The sequence below is a fragment of the Misgurnus anguillicaudatus genome, chromosome 8 (assembly GCF_027580225.2).
Source record: "Misgurnus anguillicaudatus chromosome 8, ASM2758022v2, whole genome shotgun sequence".
In the NCBI taxonomy this organism is placed as follows: Eukaryota; Metazoa; Chordata; class Actinopteri; order Cypriniformes; family Cobitidae; genus Misgurnus; species Misgurnus anguillicaudatus.
Window position 1 is genome coordinate 22,795,739 of NC_073344.2, and position 17,632 is coordinate 22,813,370.

The following is a 17,632-nucleotide window of genomic DNA, read 5'->3' on the forward strand; positions in this document are numbered from 1 at the left end:
ATTATTATAAGCTTAGCGCTGTGAATGGTGGTAAGATAAAGAGATCATTTTGTACACTTATTATTTTAACCCATAACCTGGTGCCGTCCCGTGAGTGAGACACATGAGTTTACTTCAATATTTATCATGTAAATGTTTATCTAATCATAACTATATATCATTGGAAAGGTCTAACTGTGGGTCCACACCAGATGCGAGTTCAACGATTTGTGTGAGTAAATCACATACAAAAGCAATGCAAAGATGCGATCAGACACGTCGTGAGGTGATGTGAATGGCGCTATATGGGCGGCGCGTTTGCCGCAAAAACATGCACTATTCGACTCAAACGCGTCTTTGCCCAAGTTAAAAATATTTAACTCAAGCGCAAAATTCGCATGACATGAAGTTAAAGCAACACCAAAGAGTTTTTTTACCTTAAAATAACGTTTCCAAAAAAGTTTCAGTGGTTCATCCACTCCAAACAGGGTGAACGGCACTTTCACATTCGCTTTGCAGCCCTCTATCGGCCAAAACCACACTAAAGAAGTTTTCAACCGTCGGGTAGTGGTCCTGTAGTTCGAGGGAAAACTACAAAAACTTGCTTTACAGCAGACCTACAATCCAATCAGAGCCAGCTATGCTGCAGTATTTACGACAGTGGTAATGAACAATTACGCTTCTAACCTGTAGGGGGAGCAAAGAGCAATAAGTCTTTAGTGTTGCTTTAAATACCGCAAGTAATCTTGAGTGAGTAACTCGATGCCCCGCGTTTGGTGTGTACATAACATTACTGTGGGTTCACACCAGCCGCGTTTGAGGCGTCAAATTCAGGCAAAAAAAGAAAGCCGCGCGTGAAATTCTAGTCATCGATACATTCACACAGAAATGCACGTCATGGGAGGGGCTTCTGCGACTCTGCTCGCTTCCTGTAATCACGTCACTATTAGAGCAAGCTCCTGATTGGTTAATGTAAGTTCAAATTTTTCAACACTCAATTTCTGCCGTTTGCGTGTACTAGACGCACAAATCGGGCAGAATCGCATCTACCGCGCCACACTAAACGCCTCATGCGCACTGCAAGACCTCCAGACACACGTCAATGCATCTTCACATTGACTTAACATTGAAATCACTCGCACTTGATGCCTCTACCGTGCCGTTTGTGAACGCAGCTTAATGCTACGTACACACCAAACATGGGGCTTCGCGTTACCCACTCTAGATTACTCGCGGGATTTAACTTCGTGTCGTGCAAATTTTTCGCTCGAGTTGAATATTTTCAACTTGGCCGAAGACGCATTTGAGGGGAAAAGCGCGTGTTTTCGTTGCCAACGTGCCGCCCATATCGCGTCATTTGCATCGCCCCACGTGAGGACGCGTCTGATCGTGTCTTTGCATTGACTTTGTATGTAATCTACTCGCGCAAATCGTTGAACGCTGGGGTGAACCCACAGTAAGAATTTAGAATACATTTTTACGCAAAGAGTGTGCTGCAAAACATTTATATTCTGGCGTGAAACATTTTTATAATTTTATGTATACAATATATACTTAATTGCATTATTTTTATTTATTAAAGTAAATGTAAACTGCTATTACATTTTTTTATTAAATATTTTCATGTCCAGACCAAGATCGAGATCACCAAAAATGATTTTATATCATGGCATTTTTTGTACTTGTAAAGTGTTACGTTTACTTTCATTAATATCCATATTGTTTCTTCCGTCTATCTTTGGATGTTGTTCTCTAGGTAACCACCTCTGGACTCCCATTCTGGATGGGCGCAAAAAGATGTCCACATCCTTTGACCTTTGACACCAACAATGTAAGTTTTAACCAGTAAATCCCTGCAAACAGCCCTTGGGATATCCCATCATCCCCATCAGACAGAATCGTCTGACGTTTAACTTTTCCCCTCTGTGATTTGGAGACCGTCTTGGTGTTACTGATCACCTGAGATTAACAACCGAGATGACATTGTGTTAAACTGCACCCCCTCACGCTTACACACGTAAACACACAGTGCTACATTTGCAAACAAGTTGGGCTTATCATGCAAGACCATTTTAAAAGATATTAGAATCCTTTAAAGATTTAAATCATGTTTCTGTAGATATGCAAATGATTCAGTTGTTGTCATTCCTCAACCTTTATTTACTACTTTAATGGCCCATTGTTCCCGGTGTCTTTAATTCTCCATGAATGTTATCAGTGTTCATTAAGGTTGGTTTTACCCTAAAGGCATTGCTTTTTGATTCATCACGGTCGATTTGAATTCTATGACTAACCAAAGTTGGGAGTCTTGTGTTTTTTTTTTTTTTATGTTACACATATTCCTCTTCGTCATTTCCTCTTACGTGACACATTTCCTGGGTTTCCACGTGTCTTTGCATGTGTGATCATGTCAATGTTTTCCAGCTCAAATCAAACACAAACACAGTTGCTTTGCCAGCTACAAAAAATACTTTAAAGGTGCAGTGTGTTATTTTTAGAAGGATCTCTTGACAGAAATGCAATATAATATACAAAACTACATTATCATGGGTGTATAAAGACCTTTTTATAATGAATAGTTATGTTTTTATTACATTAGAATGAGATGTTTTTATCTACATGCATGAAGGTCCCCATACGTTGAAGTCGCCATTTTGTGACACCATGTTTCTACGGAAGAACTGAACGGACAAACTTTTTTGTCTCCGACGATTACTTGTTTTACGGTGGCGGCTACTGTAGCTTCTCTATGCGTTTCAAAAGTGAAGGGTGAGCAGTGGGCTGAGCCGTTGGTTGCAATTCGCAACTTCACCACTAGATGCCGCTAAAATTTACACACTGCACCTTTAATAAAAGCAATAAAAGTTTTGATTACAAGTTGCCATTTATCTCGTCTCACAGGTCACCCATATGGACTTTATTGTGGCAGGGGCCAATTTATATGGGAATATCTACGGGATTAAAGGCTCAAGAAATCGTGCGGAAATTCAGAGCATTTTGCATGGAGTAAAAGTGCCTGAATTCGTTCCTAAATCCAGCCTGAAGATCGCCGTGACCGATGAGGAGCTTAAAGAGAGTTACGAAGAGAAAAAAGATGAGGGTCAGTCTGATATTTGACATTGTACAATAAAACATAATGATGTTTATTGTCTGTGTAGAAAGAAGCTTACTTAATATTTTTTCTGTGCCATCTCTCACTTGTTTCGTCTCTTAGACATGGTCAAGCTAAAGATGTTACAGGAGAAACTGTCAAAACTCCGGCTGAGCGTCCGGAACGTCCGGATGCATCCGCAGGAGTTCGAGAAGGTACTGTGTTCTTGTCAGGAACGGATTATTTGTTTAATGTGTATATTTAAATCTGAATAGTAAGTTAACTTTGGCAGACACCGTTTTTGGTATGTGCACTGGGCATGTCAGACATCTTGGCGTCCGGTCTCAGATAGGAGGTCCCGTTGAACCACAAAACTGCCCCTAAACTGTCAAAAACCCCCACTGATGATTTCATCGACCCTTAACCAGGTCCATCCATCCACTGCTGTGGTCCGAAAGAGAGCGTTCATACACAGATGGGTCTTGTGTAAACCTCTGAATTCCTGCTGCTGCTTCTTCTCTTTGTATGGAGCAACACAGATGAGAGACCCCATCGACTTCCATAGTAGGAAAAAAGAATACTATGAAAGTCAATGGGGCCTCTGATCGGTTTAATGTGTTTATCAGAACAGAAATATTTATACAGGTGTGAGTTAATGATGACAGAATTGTCATTTTTGGGTCTCTTAATATATATGGAGACTGAATGGAGCACTTTTTTGAGCAACATCCGAGTGTTTTTTGTTAGGGAAGGGATTAGTCTCAGTCTTTCTGTCTCTCTGCATGTATCTGTCTTTTATTTTCACAATCTTTAGTCTCTTTTAAATCACCTCAGGCATCTTTGTCTCTCTATTTTTCTGTCTTTGCTTGTTTCTGTGATATATTTATCTTGGTCACCTTTTCTCTGAAGATGAAAGGTCCTGGTATCTGTTTTGAGGATGTTCATATGGCAACAGTTAGGCAAATGATTTTGTACATACAGCCAAAAATCCAAAGCCATTTTTGTTTTCATTTAAACCCTTTAAAGCTATTTCATGTATTCTGACTTAATAACACTGATTAAAAGTTTGATTCCTCATGCTAAACATGGGCAAAATGTCAAAAAAAACTGTTGGAAGTAGTTTTGGGCCGAATGCATTTCGGCAGGGTTTGTACAAGTTTCGGAAAGTTTTTTGTGAACTTGAAATATTCATATATTACAATATTTCTTTATTTAAATTAATTTAATTAATGGGCAATTTCAATGCAGGAAGTACAGATGGAAGTCCTTATATGGGCACTTTAGCGCATGCATATACTAAACAAGAGCTGACATGAAATCAACGTCACCAAAGAAGTGTGTTTATTATTTGTGAAGGAAATTTAAGCTTCCTAAAAAACCCAGCACTATGGATATAGTTTGTTTATCTGAGGTAGGGGTCGAGTTGTGCAAGTGTTTGTTTGTTTAACACTGGATTTCGTTAAAATGGGGCAGTCGTGAGTCACAAAGCTTCAAGTAAAGATGCATCAAATGTCTGTTCGGTTGGCAGTCGGCACGTAAGTGCATATAATGTAAACGACACAAACGTGTAGTAAAACGTAAGTTATCCTGATATAGTTGTATAATTTTTGTGTGTGTTGCTTGCTCGTGACTCGCTCCACCCGCGGCACGCCTCCAGGAGCTTAGGCCTTTTCAGAAAGATTTGGTACAGCTGAATCGTACGTTAAATGTTTGAATCTATGAAACTTGTACAAAACTTCTGATTTTCTTGCCTCTCATTGACAATATTTGAAGTATCATGTTTAAAAAAATGGGCCGTGAAGTTTTTACACAAACCGGTACACTGCAAAAATGACTTTATTACTAAAAATATCTAAAAAAAATTAAATTAAGATGCTTTTTCTTGATGAGCAAAACGACCCAAGAAAATTAGTCTAGTTTTTAGACCAAAAATATCAAATTTAAGCGATTTTGTGCATAAAATAAGCAAATTTTTCTTGAATTTAGTGTTTAAGAAAAATGTTCACGATTTTTTTGCTTACTCCATTGGCAGATTTTTTGCTTGTTTTATGCACAAAATCACTTAAATTTGATATTTTTGGTCTAAAAACTAGACTTATTTTCTTGGGTCATTTTGCTTATCAAAAAAAGCATCTTAAATTAAGAATTTTAGATGTTTTTACTGAAAACAAGGCAAAAATACTAAGAAAATGTTTTTTGAAAATCATTTTTTGCAGTGTAATATCTATACAATCTTAAGTTTATGCTGTCATGTAAGTAAAATGGGACATGACAAATTCTAAATGAATGTTATTTATTATGTAATTATTAATTATGTAAATGAAACTTTTTTCAATTTGCCATAATACAAATATAACCATTTACTAATGACCTCAGACATGGACCATATTGTTTGTGTATTGTATGGCTGTATGCAAGCTTTAAGTGTGTGCGTGTGCATGCTTTCACCAATGATCTATTCTTTGGGGGATCATATATTATGTTTTTCCACTGGAATGTGTATTTGGGGGGATTTTGGTGGCATCAGGTTGCTAGATTATATGTTACTTTAACACCCCAACACACCCAGGAGTCGACAGCCTTTGTAGTAATGCAGGGCCTGGGGCACAAGCAGGGTGCCAAAACCTTCGAACCTTGGGTGTCTCGAGTGCTTCTGCTAAAATATCTAGTATCACACATTAATTCTTGAGCGGTGGCTCATTGCTTGGGATATTTAAGTAATGCCTGATGGTTTTAACTTACAACACACTTACCGTTACGATCTTTATCGGGGCATGGCTTGCATAGCCTATTTGGATATTGTGGATGCGAAGAGCTTCTGTTTGTGTTGTCAGTAAAGCTGCACGATGTTGAAGAAAAATTTGATAACTTGCAAAATAATTTTTAAATTGTTTATTAACTTAAAGTTTGTAATATTAATTTAAATGATAAAAAACGAACTTTGAAAATGATACAACCAACATGCGTTTTACAATCTCTGTCTCAGCAGTCTCCACTATTTGCATCGATCTAAAACTTTGACTATTCATAACTTTTTGAAGTATTAAAATTATTCAGTTATTGCTAACCATTAGAGCCGTGTATCAGCAAGAATCTGGCGATACGATACATATCACAATGCGCCGGGTTGGGGTGCGATACGATACAAGAACACACCCCCATATGTAAACCTTAGCATGTACTTCTTGTCACTCTTGAAGTTTAGAGCTAAAATAATTGCTATCTAGCGGTCGGGATGCAAATTCAAAGTGAAAAACAACTGCCATGAATCTTGTATGAATAAAAAACTATATTGCGGTGCCTTTTAATTAAAACAGTATTGGGGAACAAAATATCCTGATATGCATGTGTATCGGTATTTTCTTATCATTGCAATATGTATATTGGGTCATGCACATTTGCTTTTTCGATAAATGAGATATATCTAGCAGCACTAGATGACAATTTTTCTTTGTACTTCTTCACATGCTTATTTATTGATTTTTCATCAGTGTATTAATAAATAGGAATGCAATGTGCTATAAACATTTTTAAATAATTGCACCGTCCTTCAGGCTTTATGTGTGACTTCAGTGTTGACCAGTTGTCACAATGCACCCCCATATGCCCCCCAGTCATAGCGGGCTTCAAAGAGCATTACATATGACATCATATGAAGTGAAACCAGAACTGGGGAAATTACACGTGACTACATTAGATGATTAGTTTGAATATGATGAGACATGACATGTCAAAATGCTTTATGTGTCAGTCAGTCTAGTACCTGTTGTACCAAAAGCAAACAAAGCTGTGGCACTTTCTGATTTCGTTCCTGTTTTTTGTGTAAGGTCAAATGATAAAGATCAACGTCACTGGAACACAACAGGTCTGTTCCACTGTTTGTGCCCTACAGTGACGAATGAGCAGATGGTTTGTGGGTGCTGATCTAGTGATAGACAAAATGATAGTTTGGGTTGTTTTCCACAGTTGACAGGACATAAGGGACAGCAGTAAATTAACTGCCTATTTTAAACACTTTTATATAGTGGGGAAAATAAATATTTGACACACCAGCATTTTTATCAGTAAGGGGATTATTAAGTGGGCTATTAACACAAAATTTCCAGTACTGATAGGGGGCAGGGTTTCTCCCTCAATACTGACAGATTTCAGATTTCTATGCCATTTTGCACTTTGTTCTCTTCATGTGTTCAGTACTTATTCCCTATGTCATTTTACTTTATTTATTATGACTCAACTTGTATACTTAAATGTTCTGATTTCTTTGTATGAATTCATACAAATGTTGAATGTGTCAAATACTTATTTTAACCCGATGTAATTCATAAATGCTCATTTAGAATAAATCAGTGTTTCTATAATTAAAAGAAAGTTCGAAATGAGCTTGATGAGCATTTCACTGTATCTTAAGATGCAAAAGATCTGTCAATACGTACTTTATTGTATGTAAAAAAATTTCATTTGTGTAGGATGATGACAACAATTTCCACATGGACTATATAGTTGCTGCATCCAACCTGAGAGCAGAAAATTATGATATACCAACAGCTGACCGCCACAAAGTAAGTGTCCCTTTGTTTGGTATATCAGTTTAGAAGTGAATAACACCCCTACAATTCTGTCTCCTTAACCCCTTCGGACCCTGTGTCCACTGGATTGGACATCACATGTTTTGTGGTTCAAACCAATAAAAAAGCAGATCAACCAATCGAAATAAGGAACACTGATTAAAAACCTGAAAAATCAGGTCTGTAGGGGTTAAATAATGTTAAATAACAGCTCTTAAAACACTAAAGCAACCATTAAATAGCAAACAATTGCATAATTTATTTTTTGAAAAAAAAAGATGCATACAAACACATACTGAAATGACATCATAACTTATATCTCATCCACAGAGCAAGTTAATTGCTGGCCGTATCATTCCAGCCATCGCCACAACAACAGCTGTTATCGCCGGACTGATGTGTTTGGAGCTGTATAAGCTTGTCCAGGGTCACCGGGAAATCAGATTTTACCGCAATGCATATGTCAACCTGGCCACTCAATATTTTGTCCTCTCACAACCTTGTCAATCTCCAAAATTTACAGTAAGTGACAAAACAATAACCATATAACTGTTGTCTGGCTTCGAATCAGTGCTAACATTTGAGATTAAAGCCCAGAATAACGTCATATTTTTTACGTGTACGCAAACGTACGCACACGCTCGTACGCATAGTTTTGCAAAGCGTAGTTTATATGTCTCATATGTGTACACAAATGTTTGACACATGCACATTGCGACAAAATGCAATGCATCTCCTAGGCTACATACTACATGCTCGTGTGCGATCTATGCGTACCAAGTACAAATATCTGGCAGTATGCGCATAGATCCTTGCGTATGCGTTAAAACTGAACTATACTAGCTTAAGTCACTAAGCAATAACAAACACAAATAGGTGAAAAGTGTTATGGACACTACTGAAATGTTAACATTGATCTTAAAAATCATTTAATCTAAAGGTGTATGGTTAAATGGTTGAAATTACTTTCGAAGACAAAAAATATTGGTGCCGTTATTAAAAAACTAAAATTATATTAAAAAAAATATTTTTTAAATAAATGACTAAGACTGAATACGGATGATAACGCAGCCAATAAGAGTGCAGATTAAATATGAACTTGTTCAATATAATTTAAAATGTATCATAAGATGAAACTTTATCAAGAAGCTTCTTGATAAAATTACACGAGTACAGTTCTGCAATTTCTAGGCAAAGGGTGACTGCACTTCAGTTAATAAAATATAACAGAGTTTTGATTTATTTTGGATGCTTTAAGTCACCAACATAATCATTTATTTAAGTCATTTATTTAAAAAATATTTATACAAATTTTAGTTTTTGTTTTTTTATAACAGAAATTAATCTGTTCAATTCAGTCAAATGTTTCAAAACTTTTGACCGGTAGTGTATATTCAACATAAGGTAACTGTGCAGTATAAATACGGCTATATACCGTATAATCAGAAAGACAAATGTAAGGCCCTTAGGTGTTTTTTTTTGGGATTTATGATGATGATTTTTATTATTTTTCAAGGTTTCGGGGACTCTTGGGGACCTTAACATACTTAAAAACTCTTGAAAATGGGCATACACTAACAGAGTCATCAAATATTAGACCCAGGCTGGTACCTGGCCATGGCAGTAGGGCTCTGTAGTGACACATGTAATGATTAAAAAACTTTTATACATACATGTATGCACATGTCTGAAAGTTGGTACATATATTGTACTCAACCCAAACAACCTTTGAACTGGCATTAAAGTTGGTACATATATTGTACTCAACCCAAACAACCTTTGAACTGGCATTAAAGTTGGTACATATATTGTACTCAACCCAAACAACCTTTGAACTGGCATTAAAGTTGGTACATATATTGTACTCAACCCAAACAACTTTTGAACTGGCATTAAAGTTGGTACATATATTGTACTCAACCCAAACAACCTTTGAACTGGCATTAAAGTTGGTACATATATTGTACTCAACCCAAACAACCTTTGAACTGGCATTAAAGTTGGTACATATATTGTACTCAACCCAAACAACCTTTGAACTGGCATTAAAGTTGGTACATATATTGTACTCAACCCAAACAACTTTTGAACTGGCATTAAAGTTGGTACATATATTGTACTCAACCCAAACAACCTTTGAACTGGCATTAAAGTTGGTACATATATTGTACTCAACCCAAACAACTTATGAACTGGCATTAAAGTTGGTACATATATTGTACTCAACCCAAACAACTTTTGAATTGGCATCCATTAGCTCCTCCCAACAGGAAGTCGGCCATGTTGGATGGCGGTCATCACTGCTTGCAGCTTTATTTATAATCATAATTCTAGTACCTTTAAATAGATGCAGAAAAAACATTTGTCTACCTTTGAAAATCATGCAATGCAAAACATTTTTGTAAAAAAATAAAAGATGCTCCAGACTTTAAAGTCTATGACTATAACAATGCTTAGGGATGACTAATATGTGTAGTTATTTCTGGTGTAGTGAACAAAGGGTGACTACTGAGTTTGACCTGTGACTGCAGCATCAGTCTTGTGTCTGGGTCGAGATTACGGCTGGCTTTAGTTAACTTAGTTTCATCCTTAGGGGTTCAAACCACTTAGTAACTGTACCCTCACCCCCACAAACCCCTCACCTGAAAACCTGGTGTGTTTGCACAGTTTAGGGGACTTCCACTCAAAAAGGGAGCGCGTCCAGATTTTGACGGCTGAGAATTCAGGCAGACACGTGCACGCATTACATCAGTAAACCCTCAAAAGAGCTGTAGACAAAGTCTGGAGTTTATGCTTGGGGCTTATGTGTAATAACTGTGGTCCAGAGCCTTACAGGCAAAGAGAAACACAATTGAACCGAGTCAAATATTTCTGCCGCTGGACTTCATAAATGAGGTAATGCGAGACCAGACGCGGTCGTCGACGCAGAGGTGGGGGGTGTTGTTTCTACCCACATGGGCAGGGTCAAAGTTGAGGGTAATTTTCACCCAAGGGGACAGGCGGTGAACTGGGCTTTGAAACACGAAAGCTCAGGTTACTGATGGGATTTGGCTATTTTCTGAAGTGTCCAGCTTGGTTCCTTCTTATGACACTCAGTAAAACATTGTAGACGTAGTGCAAGAACATATGATCGCCCCAGAAAGAATTTAGTCTCTTAAACCACAAATGCAGTGGATGCATTTCATTCGATTACCAAAAATGACTGTCAATGTTTGGTTTCACATTGATTTCAATCTTTGGCATGACCTCACTCAGTCAATATTAAAGATATCAAGGTTATATTTCACTAAATGTTCTTTACATTTCACAGACAAGGTCACAAATACCAAACCATGTGGGGTCTGCAAACAGATGATGCTAGACATTCAACAGATTTATCACTGGTGTCAAGTGAAAGTATTTTAGTGAAAGTATGAAGTTTCCCTTAAGTTCACACAGGTGTGCTAGCAGAATTACCACGGTTGTGTTTCATTACAATACAGAGTCTTCATTTTGAGTAGGGCATCTTTTATAAATTCAAACTTTTGGGAAAGTGTTTGCTCTAAAAGTTTGATTGTGCAATCCTTTTTTTATTTGGTTTTTGTTATATGCACTTTTATTTTTTAAGTCTGGCTTAAGAATCAAAAAGCATTTTCAAGGGATAGTTCACTCAGAAATAAAAATTCGTTCATGGTTAATTCCCCTCATGTTGTTACACTGAAAAAAATGATTTTCAAGAAAAAAAAATTCTTAGTATTTTTGTCTTGTTTTTTTGTCTAATTCTTAAATTAAGATGCTTTTTCTTGATTAGCAAAGCGACCCAAGAAAATATGTCTCGTTTTTTTGACCAAAAATATCATAAAACAAGCAAACAATCTGCCAATGGGGTAAGCAAATTTTTCTTTAATTTTTCTTAAATTTAGTGTTTCAGAAAAATGTTCAAGATTTTTGCTTACTCCATTGGCAGATTTTTTGCTTGTTTTATGCACAAAGTCACTTAAATTTGATATTGTTGGTCTAAAAGCTAGACTTATTTTCTTGGGTCGTTTTGCTCATTAAGAAAAAAAACATTTTTTTCTTGAAAATAATTTTTTATAGTGTGCACTTGCAAAAAATTACTTTCTTACTTAGTATTTTTATCTTGTTTTCAGTAAAAATATCTTAAAAATTCTAAAATTCTTAAATTAAGATGTATTTTCTTGATGAACTAAATGGCCTAGGAAAATAAGTCTAGTTTTTAGAAAAAAAGAATATAAAATTTAAGTAAATTAGTGCTTAAAACAAGCAAAAAAATCTGCCAATGGAATAAGAAAAGATTTCTTGAAATAAGTTTACTTTTTTCATAAACTCTCCAAATTCCAGGGGTTTTTTTTTTGCTTGTTTTAAATTCACTTAAATTTTATATTCTTTTTTTCTAAAAACTAGACTTATTTTATTAGGTAATTTTGCTCATCTAGAAAATACATCTTAATTTAAGAATTCTTAGATATTTTTACTGAAAACAAGAAAAAAAATACTAAGTAAGAAAGTCATTTTTTTGCAGTGTGTATTGATTTCTTTGTTCTGTTGAACATAAAGGAAAATATTTTGAGCAAGTTTGTAACTAAAACATATTGGGGCATCATTGACTTCCCTAGTATTATTTGTTCCTATTATGGAAGTCAGTGGTGCTTCTGTTTTACTGCTTAATTACGAATATCTTTTTCTGTGTTCAGCAGAACAAAGAAATATAAACAGGTTTGTTACAACATGAGGATGAGAAATTATGACAAAATTTTAATTTTTGGGTGAACTATCCCTTTAAGGTTATCATGTGTCAAAGTAAGGTACTTAACTGCCTATTATCTACTATAAGCATTAAAGGTTGTCAGAATTGCTTTTGGTTCATCTTCAATACCTTTTTCATTACAAACTGGCAGGCACTTCATTTTTCCAGATCTCTGGAAAATTTCCGTAAAATTGGCAGAGAGGCTAACACAAACACGTCCCGCTAACGTAAAGAGTTTCTAGTAGCATTGACGTAACATTTACGGAAAGCATTTTGTGTAAATGCTGTAAGGGGTGTGCCATTGTGAGGACGCGCGTCATCACAACAAAAAGTTATGGTTCAGCTCTTTGACACACACAGAGATATCAGAAAGATCAGGGAGATCATCACTATCCGCGGTGAAGCTGAGATCATCCACCAGCATAACAGAACAGCACATCATGCTGTGGAAAAAAAACTACCACGTGCAGGAATCAAAAATCAAACGATCCCGGACAAATCCCGGATGCTTTTTCCGTGCATTTTCCGTAATCTCTGTGTGAAAAGCTCTTTACTTTCTTCCAGGTCCAGGATGTGTGCAGTTTCCACACTTGGGTCTAGTAAAGATTAAGCTAGGACACACTAGGGTTTGTGTTACCAATCCAGTCTGAATGTAGTCACAGGCTGGAAAACAGAACTGATTAGTTCACTTTTCCAATGTTTGGAAACCTCAGGATCTTTGACAGCTGTCAGTGTGTTTAGCTGAGCTGTGGAAAATCTATCAGCCTCTTTTTCAGCCAATTGGCCTCCAGTATGAATGCATTATGAATTTTAAGGAAAAGTGAGAGAGAGCAAAAGAGAGAGTTTGGATATGAGTCACATGGTTGTGTTTACAGTCTACAAAGTAAGAGATAGCTGTGATACTGTCAAGATACTGTAAGTCAAAGATGTTTTCTGAAGAAGTGAAATGACGGGACGGATATGCACTTAGCTTCCTGCTTTTATCAAGGACATCCTCAATAGAAAAAATAAAATCCCCTACTCTATTTTTACTTCACACAAGATAACAATTCAGAGTCTATTTACCAATGAGCAAAGTATTGCAATACTAATTTACACTGAAAACACTGCCTATGTGTATTAGACGGATGCACTTAGTTCTTTACCATTGCATTACTGTTTATGGCATTGCATACTGAATTTCCCTATTTGCAGTATTATCTAGGCCAAATATGCATCCATCCAAAATCAGACATTGCAAATATAGTGACAAAACCCTGCATAGTGTATTTGGGGTTAATGTTTTATGCTTCATGTCCTTACTAGCAGCCTTTATTTCTTCTGAAGGCATTTATGAGACAACCTTATGAGAGGAACCTTGTTGCACAGCAGGTCATCAGCGGGTTTTTTTTTTGGGGGGGGTGCATTCGAGTGAAATGGCATTAAACATCCCTCACCACCCATAAAGAGTAGCTATAATAAATCTTGGACTCTGTTTATACTTGTACCCCATGCTACCGTATGCATTTTAATAGGATAGCCTACAGTAGATGTCAAAACCAGGTGTCTTGATTTCTGTTGCACATTTGCCAAGTTCTGCGAGGTTAAACTTTACATCCTTTATTAAAAATTTCATGACTTGCCGTGACTGACAAGTTTAATCTTGCTTCTGTGAATAAATTCAAATAGTGTCAGCAATACTTTTCACCTGTAGGCATTAAGGTGTGAGTTTTAGTTTTGATGTGAACATCTGGCAGAGCTTATAACACATTTGATAATTATATTTTAGCGTCTTTTCTATTTTTATAGCCGCAGCGAATGTATTCTAGATAAGATGACATTTTGTTGATCCCGAATGGTGAGGATTTAGATTTGGTAATGAAGTAATTTTTTTCATCTGATTGTAGTCCAAAAAAATCATAGTACTGGTCTGGTATTATGTAGCCTACCTGTTATCCATTTCTACTTATTATTCAACCTGATCTCAGAAAAATCCGTGTTAAAATCATGGAAATTTGATCACTTTTAATTCAGATTTTTTCCGTGTCGCTCCCACGGTTTTCTTGTGTCGTTTTGTGTATTGTTTTCTCATTGTTTTTTCCTGTTTTCTTACCATTGTTGCTTGGGGTTGGGGTTAGAATCACTTTCTGTTACATTTTTAGACGTCCTAACCCAAACCCCATTAATTAATCGAAATTAATCACATTTTAATCACATATAAATATTTGACCTGAGAACATTGAGAAGTTATTTTTTCACATGGATTTTTAGTATACAATGAATAATGACTGAATACTATATTGTTTATTTTTGTTTATTTTTGTTCAACCAAGTCGTTGTACTCGGAGTCGGGCTAACGTCCACGCTAGCTGCTATATGTTTTGCATTGAGATGATACTTGAGGCTCGATGTGCTGCGGTGATATGCGAAATTCCTTGTTGCATAGCTTACATACAACCATTCTCTTATCGACGCTTCTATCCATTCGTTTTTTATAAAAAAAATTCCCATCCACGGGGCCAACTAAAGCGATCTCATCAGCTTCTTCGTTCATGTTCACTGTGGTTTGTTGTTGTCTGAAGTCAGAATGAACGCTAGTTGTTGCTCCAATATATTCGGTCCGCCGAAACTCATCCAATAAGAAATGTTCCGTGCAAAAATAAGTGTGATTAAAATGCGTTAAAAAATGTATAATTTTTTGTGTAATTAATTAATCTTAATTAACGCGTTAAAGTCATGGCCCTAGTAGAAACCAATACATAAAATACATCCTAACATAAAAGTACATCCTAACTCAAACCCCAAATCTAACCCTAACCCAGTGCTTCTCAAATAGTGGGGCAGGACCCCCAGGGGGGGGCTCGAAGCGACACCATGGGGGGCGCGCAAGACCCAGAGAAAATACTTTTTCAGAAAGTGATTTTTTTTGCACCGTCACTTAAAGACATTACACCCCAATCACGCTGATAAGCTGCTTGTTTTTTATTATTATTTATTGATTATATTTAATTTTTCAGTATCAAATGGTCAAAAAATATTATACTTTAAATAAGGATTGATTTTTTTATTTCCGGCAAATTGATGCATTTTAAGTCTTTTCTGTTACAGACTAAAAAACAATGTTAATAAAGTTATTCTTTGTTGTAAGTTGATCTATATTTCTTTTTTGTGTGTTTTCTTTAATGTTAATAAGGATACAATGTTTTGCAGATGTGTAATTTTATAGACAAATTATTCTATTTACAGTCGCGGCGGAGAGTTGGGGGGGCCTGAAATGTTTACTTCTTCCTAGGGGGGGCGTGACAGAAAATAATTGAGAAGCACTGCCCTAACCCCAAGCGACAATGATTTGAAAATAATAAGAAAAAAAACAATGAGAAAACAATACATAAAATGACACGAGAAATCCGTGAGAGTGACACGGAAAAGACATCCGTGGTCCCGTCACGAATAAAAGCGGAATTCCGTAACATGGTCACGGATATATTCCGTGACTATAACACAAATTTCCATGAGATCATGTTGCATTATCTGTTCTCCAGCATGCATATGTAAGAAAGAATAGCCAAAGTATGCAGTCTGATATTAAGTGTAGGTGAATGTTTTTCTGCCCATGTGTCCCCTAAGGGTCAAGCTACTGTACATGTGTGCAATAGTTTCCCTTAGTGCTTTTTTATTAACTCTTTACTCATTTGTCATTTTTCATTTCTTGTTCACTTTAAAAAAATGTCTGTCTCAAACATGAACTCATGAGTCATCGTGTCTGCAGTGGGGCTACTCCAGTATGAAGTACAGTAAGACCCTTTATTTTGGAAATGCCATGTGTCCTGCCTTATTAAGGAATTATGGCTGCAATTTAAGAAAGAGAGAGAGAGAGAGAACAAGGAAAGGAGAGAAGTCCGAAAGGGACCCCTACAGAAATGACAGCTATTTCCTGCCATCGCAGGAAACTCTTCTATTAGAAACAGATTTTCTTGAGCGCAGTGCTCCAATGCGACTGCCTCTTTATTCCTTTAATCATTCACAGCTTCTTCCTCGAGAGACACCAGGAGAACGAGGGGGTTGAGGAGAAATGGCGAGGTCTCAAAGCCCATCTGCTCATTCCCAGAGCTTTTCCTAATTCCTTTGTTCTCTTTATGGTGGAGTTTCAAAACATCAAGTCTTCACTTGTTCATATGTTCCTTCTGTGTTTTCTGTAGTGTGTACTCACTTGCTTAATCGACACATTTTATAGACCAGTGGTACCCAACCTTTTCTATTTGGGGCCCCCAATGTTAGTCCCCTAACTCCAATATATATGCTATACAGTTAATAAATATACACATATTGAAATTAAGCATTTTACGTACTATTAGATCATTCGATTTTTAACTACCTTATCTTGGCATTGTAAGAATATGATTTAAAAAAAAACATGTATTTTTATTGGACCTCAAAGCATCAGATCACACGCCCCGCCTGTGGGACCTCAGGTTTGGAACCTGACCCCAAATAAAAAAAGTAATTAAGTATATTTGTAACAATAGCCAACAATACATTGTATGGGTCAAAATTGTTGATTTTTTTATGCAAAAAAAATTATTAGGATATTAAGTAAAGATCATGTTTCATAAAAATATTCATAAATATATTAAATGTATTTCTCATTAGTAATATGGGTCGATAAGCACTTCATTTGGACAACTTTCAAGGCGATTTTCTCAATATTTAGATTTTTTTTACACCCTCAGATTTCAGATTTTCAAATAATATATCTCGGCCAAATATTGTCCTATCCTAACATATCAATATCCATATCAATGGAAACGTAATTTTTCAGCTTTCAGGTGATGTATAAATCTCAATTTCCAAACAATTAACCTTATAACTAGTTTTGAGATCCAGGGTCACATTTGGTCTTGATTAAATCTGTAAATGTATTATAAAATTTGTTGATATGGGTTTGAAGATTAAATGCATACTTCCTGTAGCATAAACACTTATACATGGTAAACACTATTTAGCTAGAAAAATGCAAGTAAAATAACAATAGTTTTAAGTTATAGTAAGAAAGATGTACTTTGATAATGGATGTTTAAATTCATGTTTTGACATATTTTCCATGTTTTTCTGTTGAGGAATTCTTTAATCACACTTCTTGTGCATAGATAAGTTCTTCAAAAGTTCTGGCAACCATATTTAACCATTTTGCCCTTTAATACACAAATGTGTGTGGCCCATTTAATATAATAGATTTTGAAGTAATAACATTCTTTTTATATGTCTGTA

The 17,632-nt window shown here is 36.1% G+C and overlaps 1 protein-coding gene across 1 annotated transcript in view; it reads left to right on the forward strand.

Annotated features, from left to right (window-relative positions):
* Positions 1–17,632, forward strand: part of uba7 (ubiquitin-like modifier activating enzyme 7) — a 55,256-nt gene that overhangs the window by 13,726 nt on the left and 23,898 nt on the right. Inside the window, exons 18-22 of the mRNA XM_055213238.2 lie at positions 1,736–1,810; positions 2,881–3,079; positions 3,194–3,285; positions 7,540–7,632; positions 7,969–8,160. Coding sequence (XP_055069213.2) covers positions 1,736–1,810; positions 2,881–3,079; positions 3,194–3,285; positions 7,540–7,632; positions 7,969–8,160 — 651 coding nt within the window. The remainder of the gene's footprint in view (positions 1–1,735; positions 1,811–2,880; positions 3,080–3,193; positions 3,286–7,539; positions 7,633–7,968; positions 8,161–17,632) is intronic.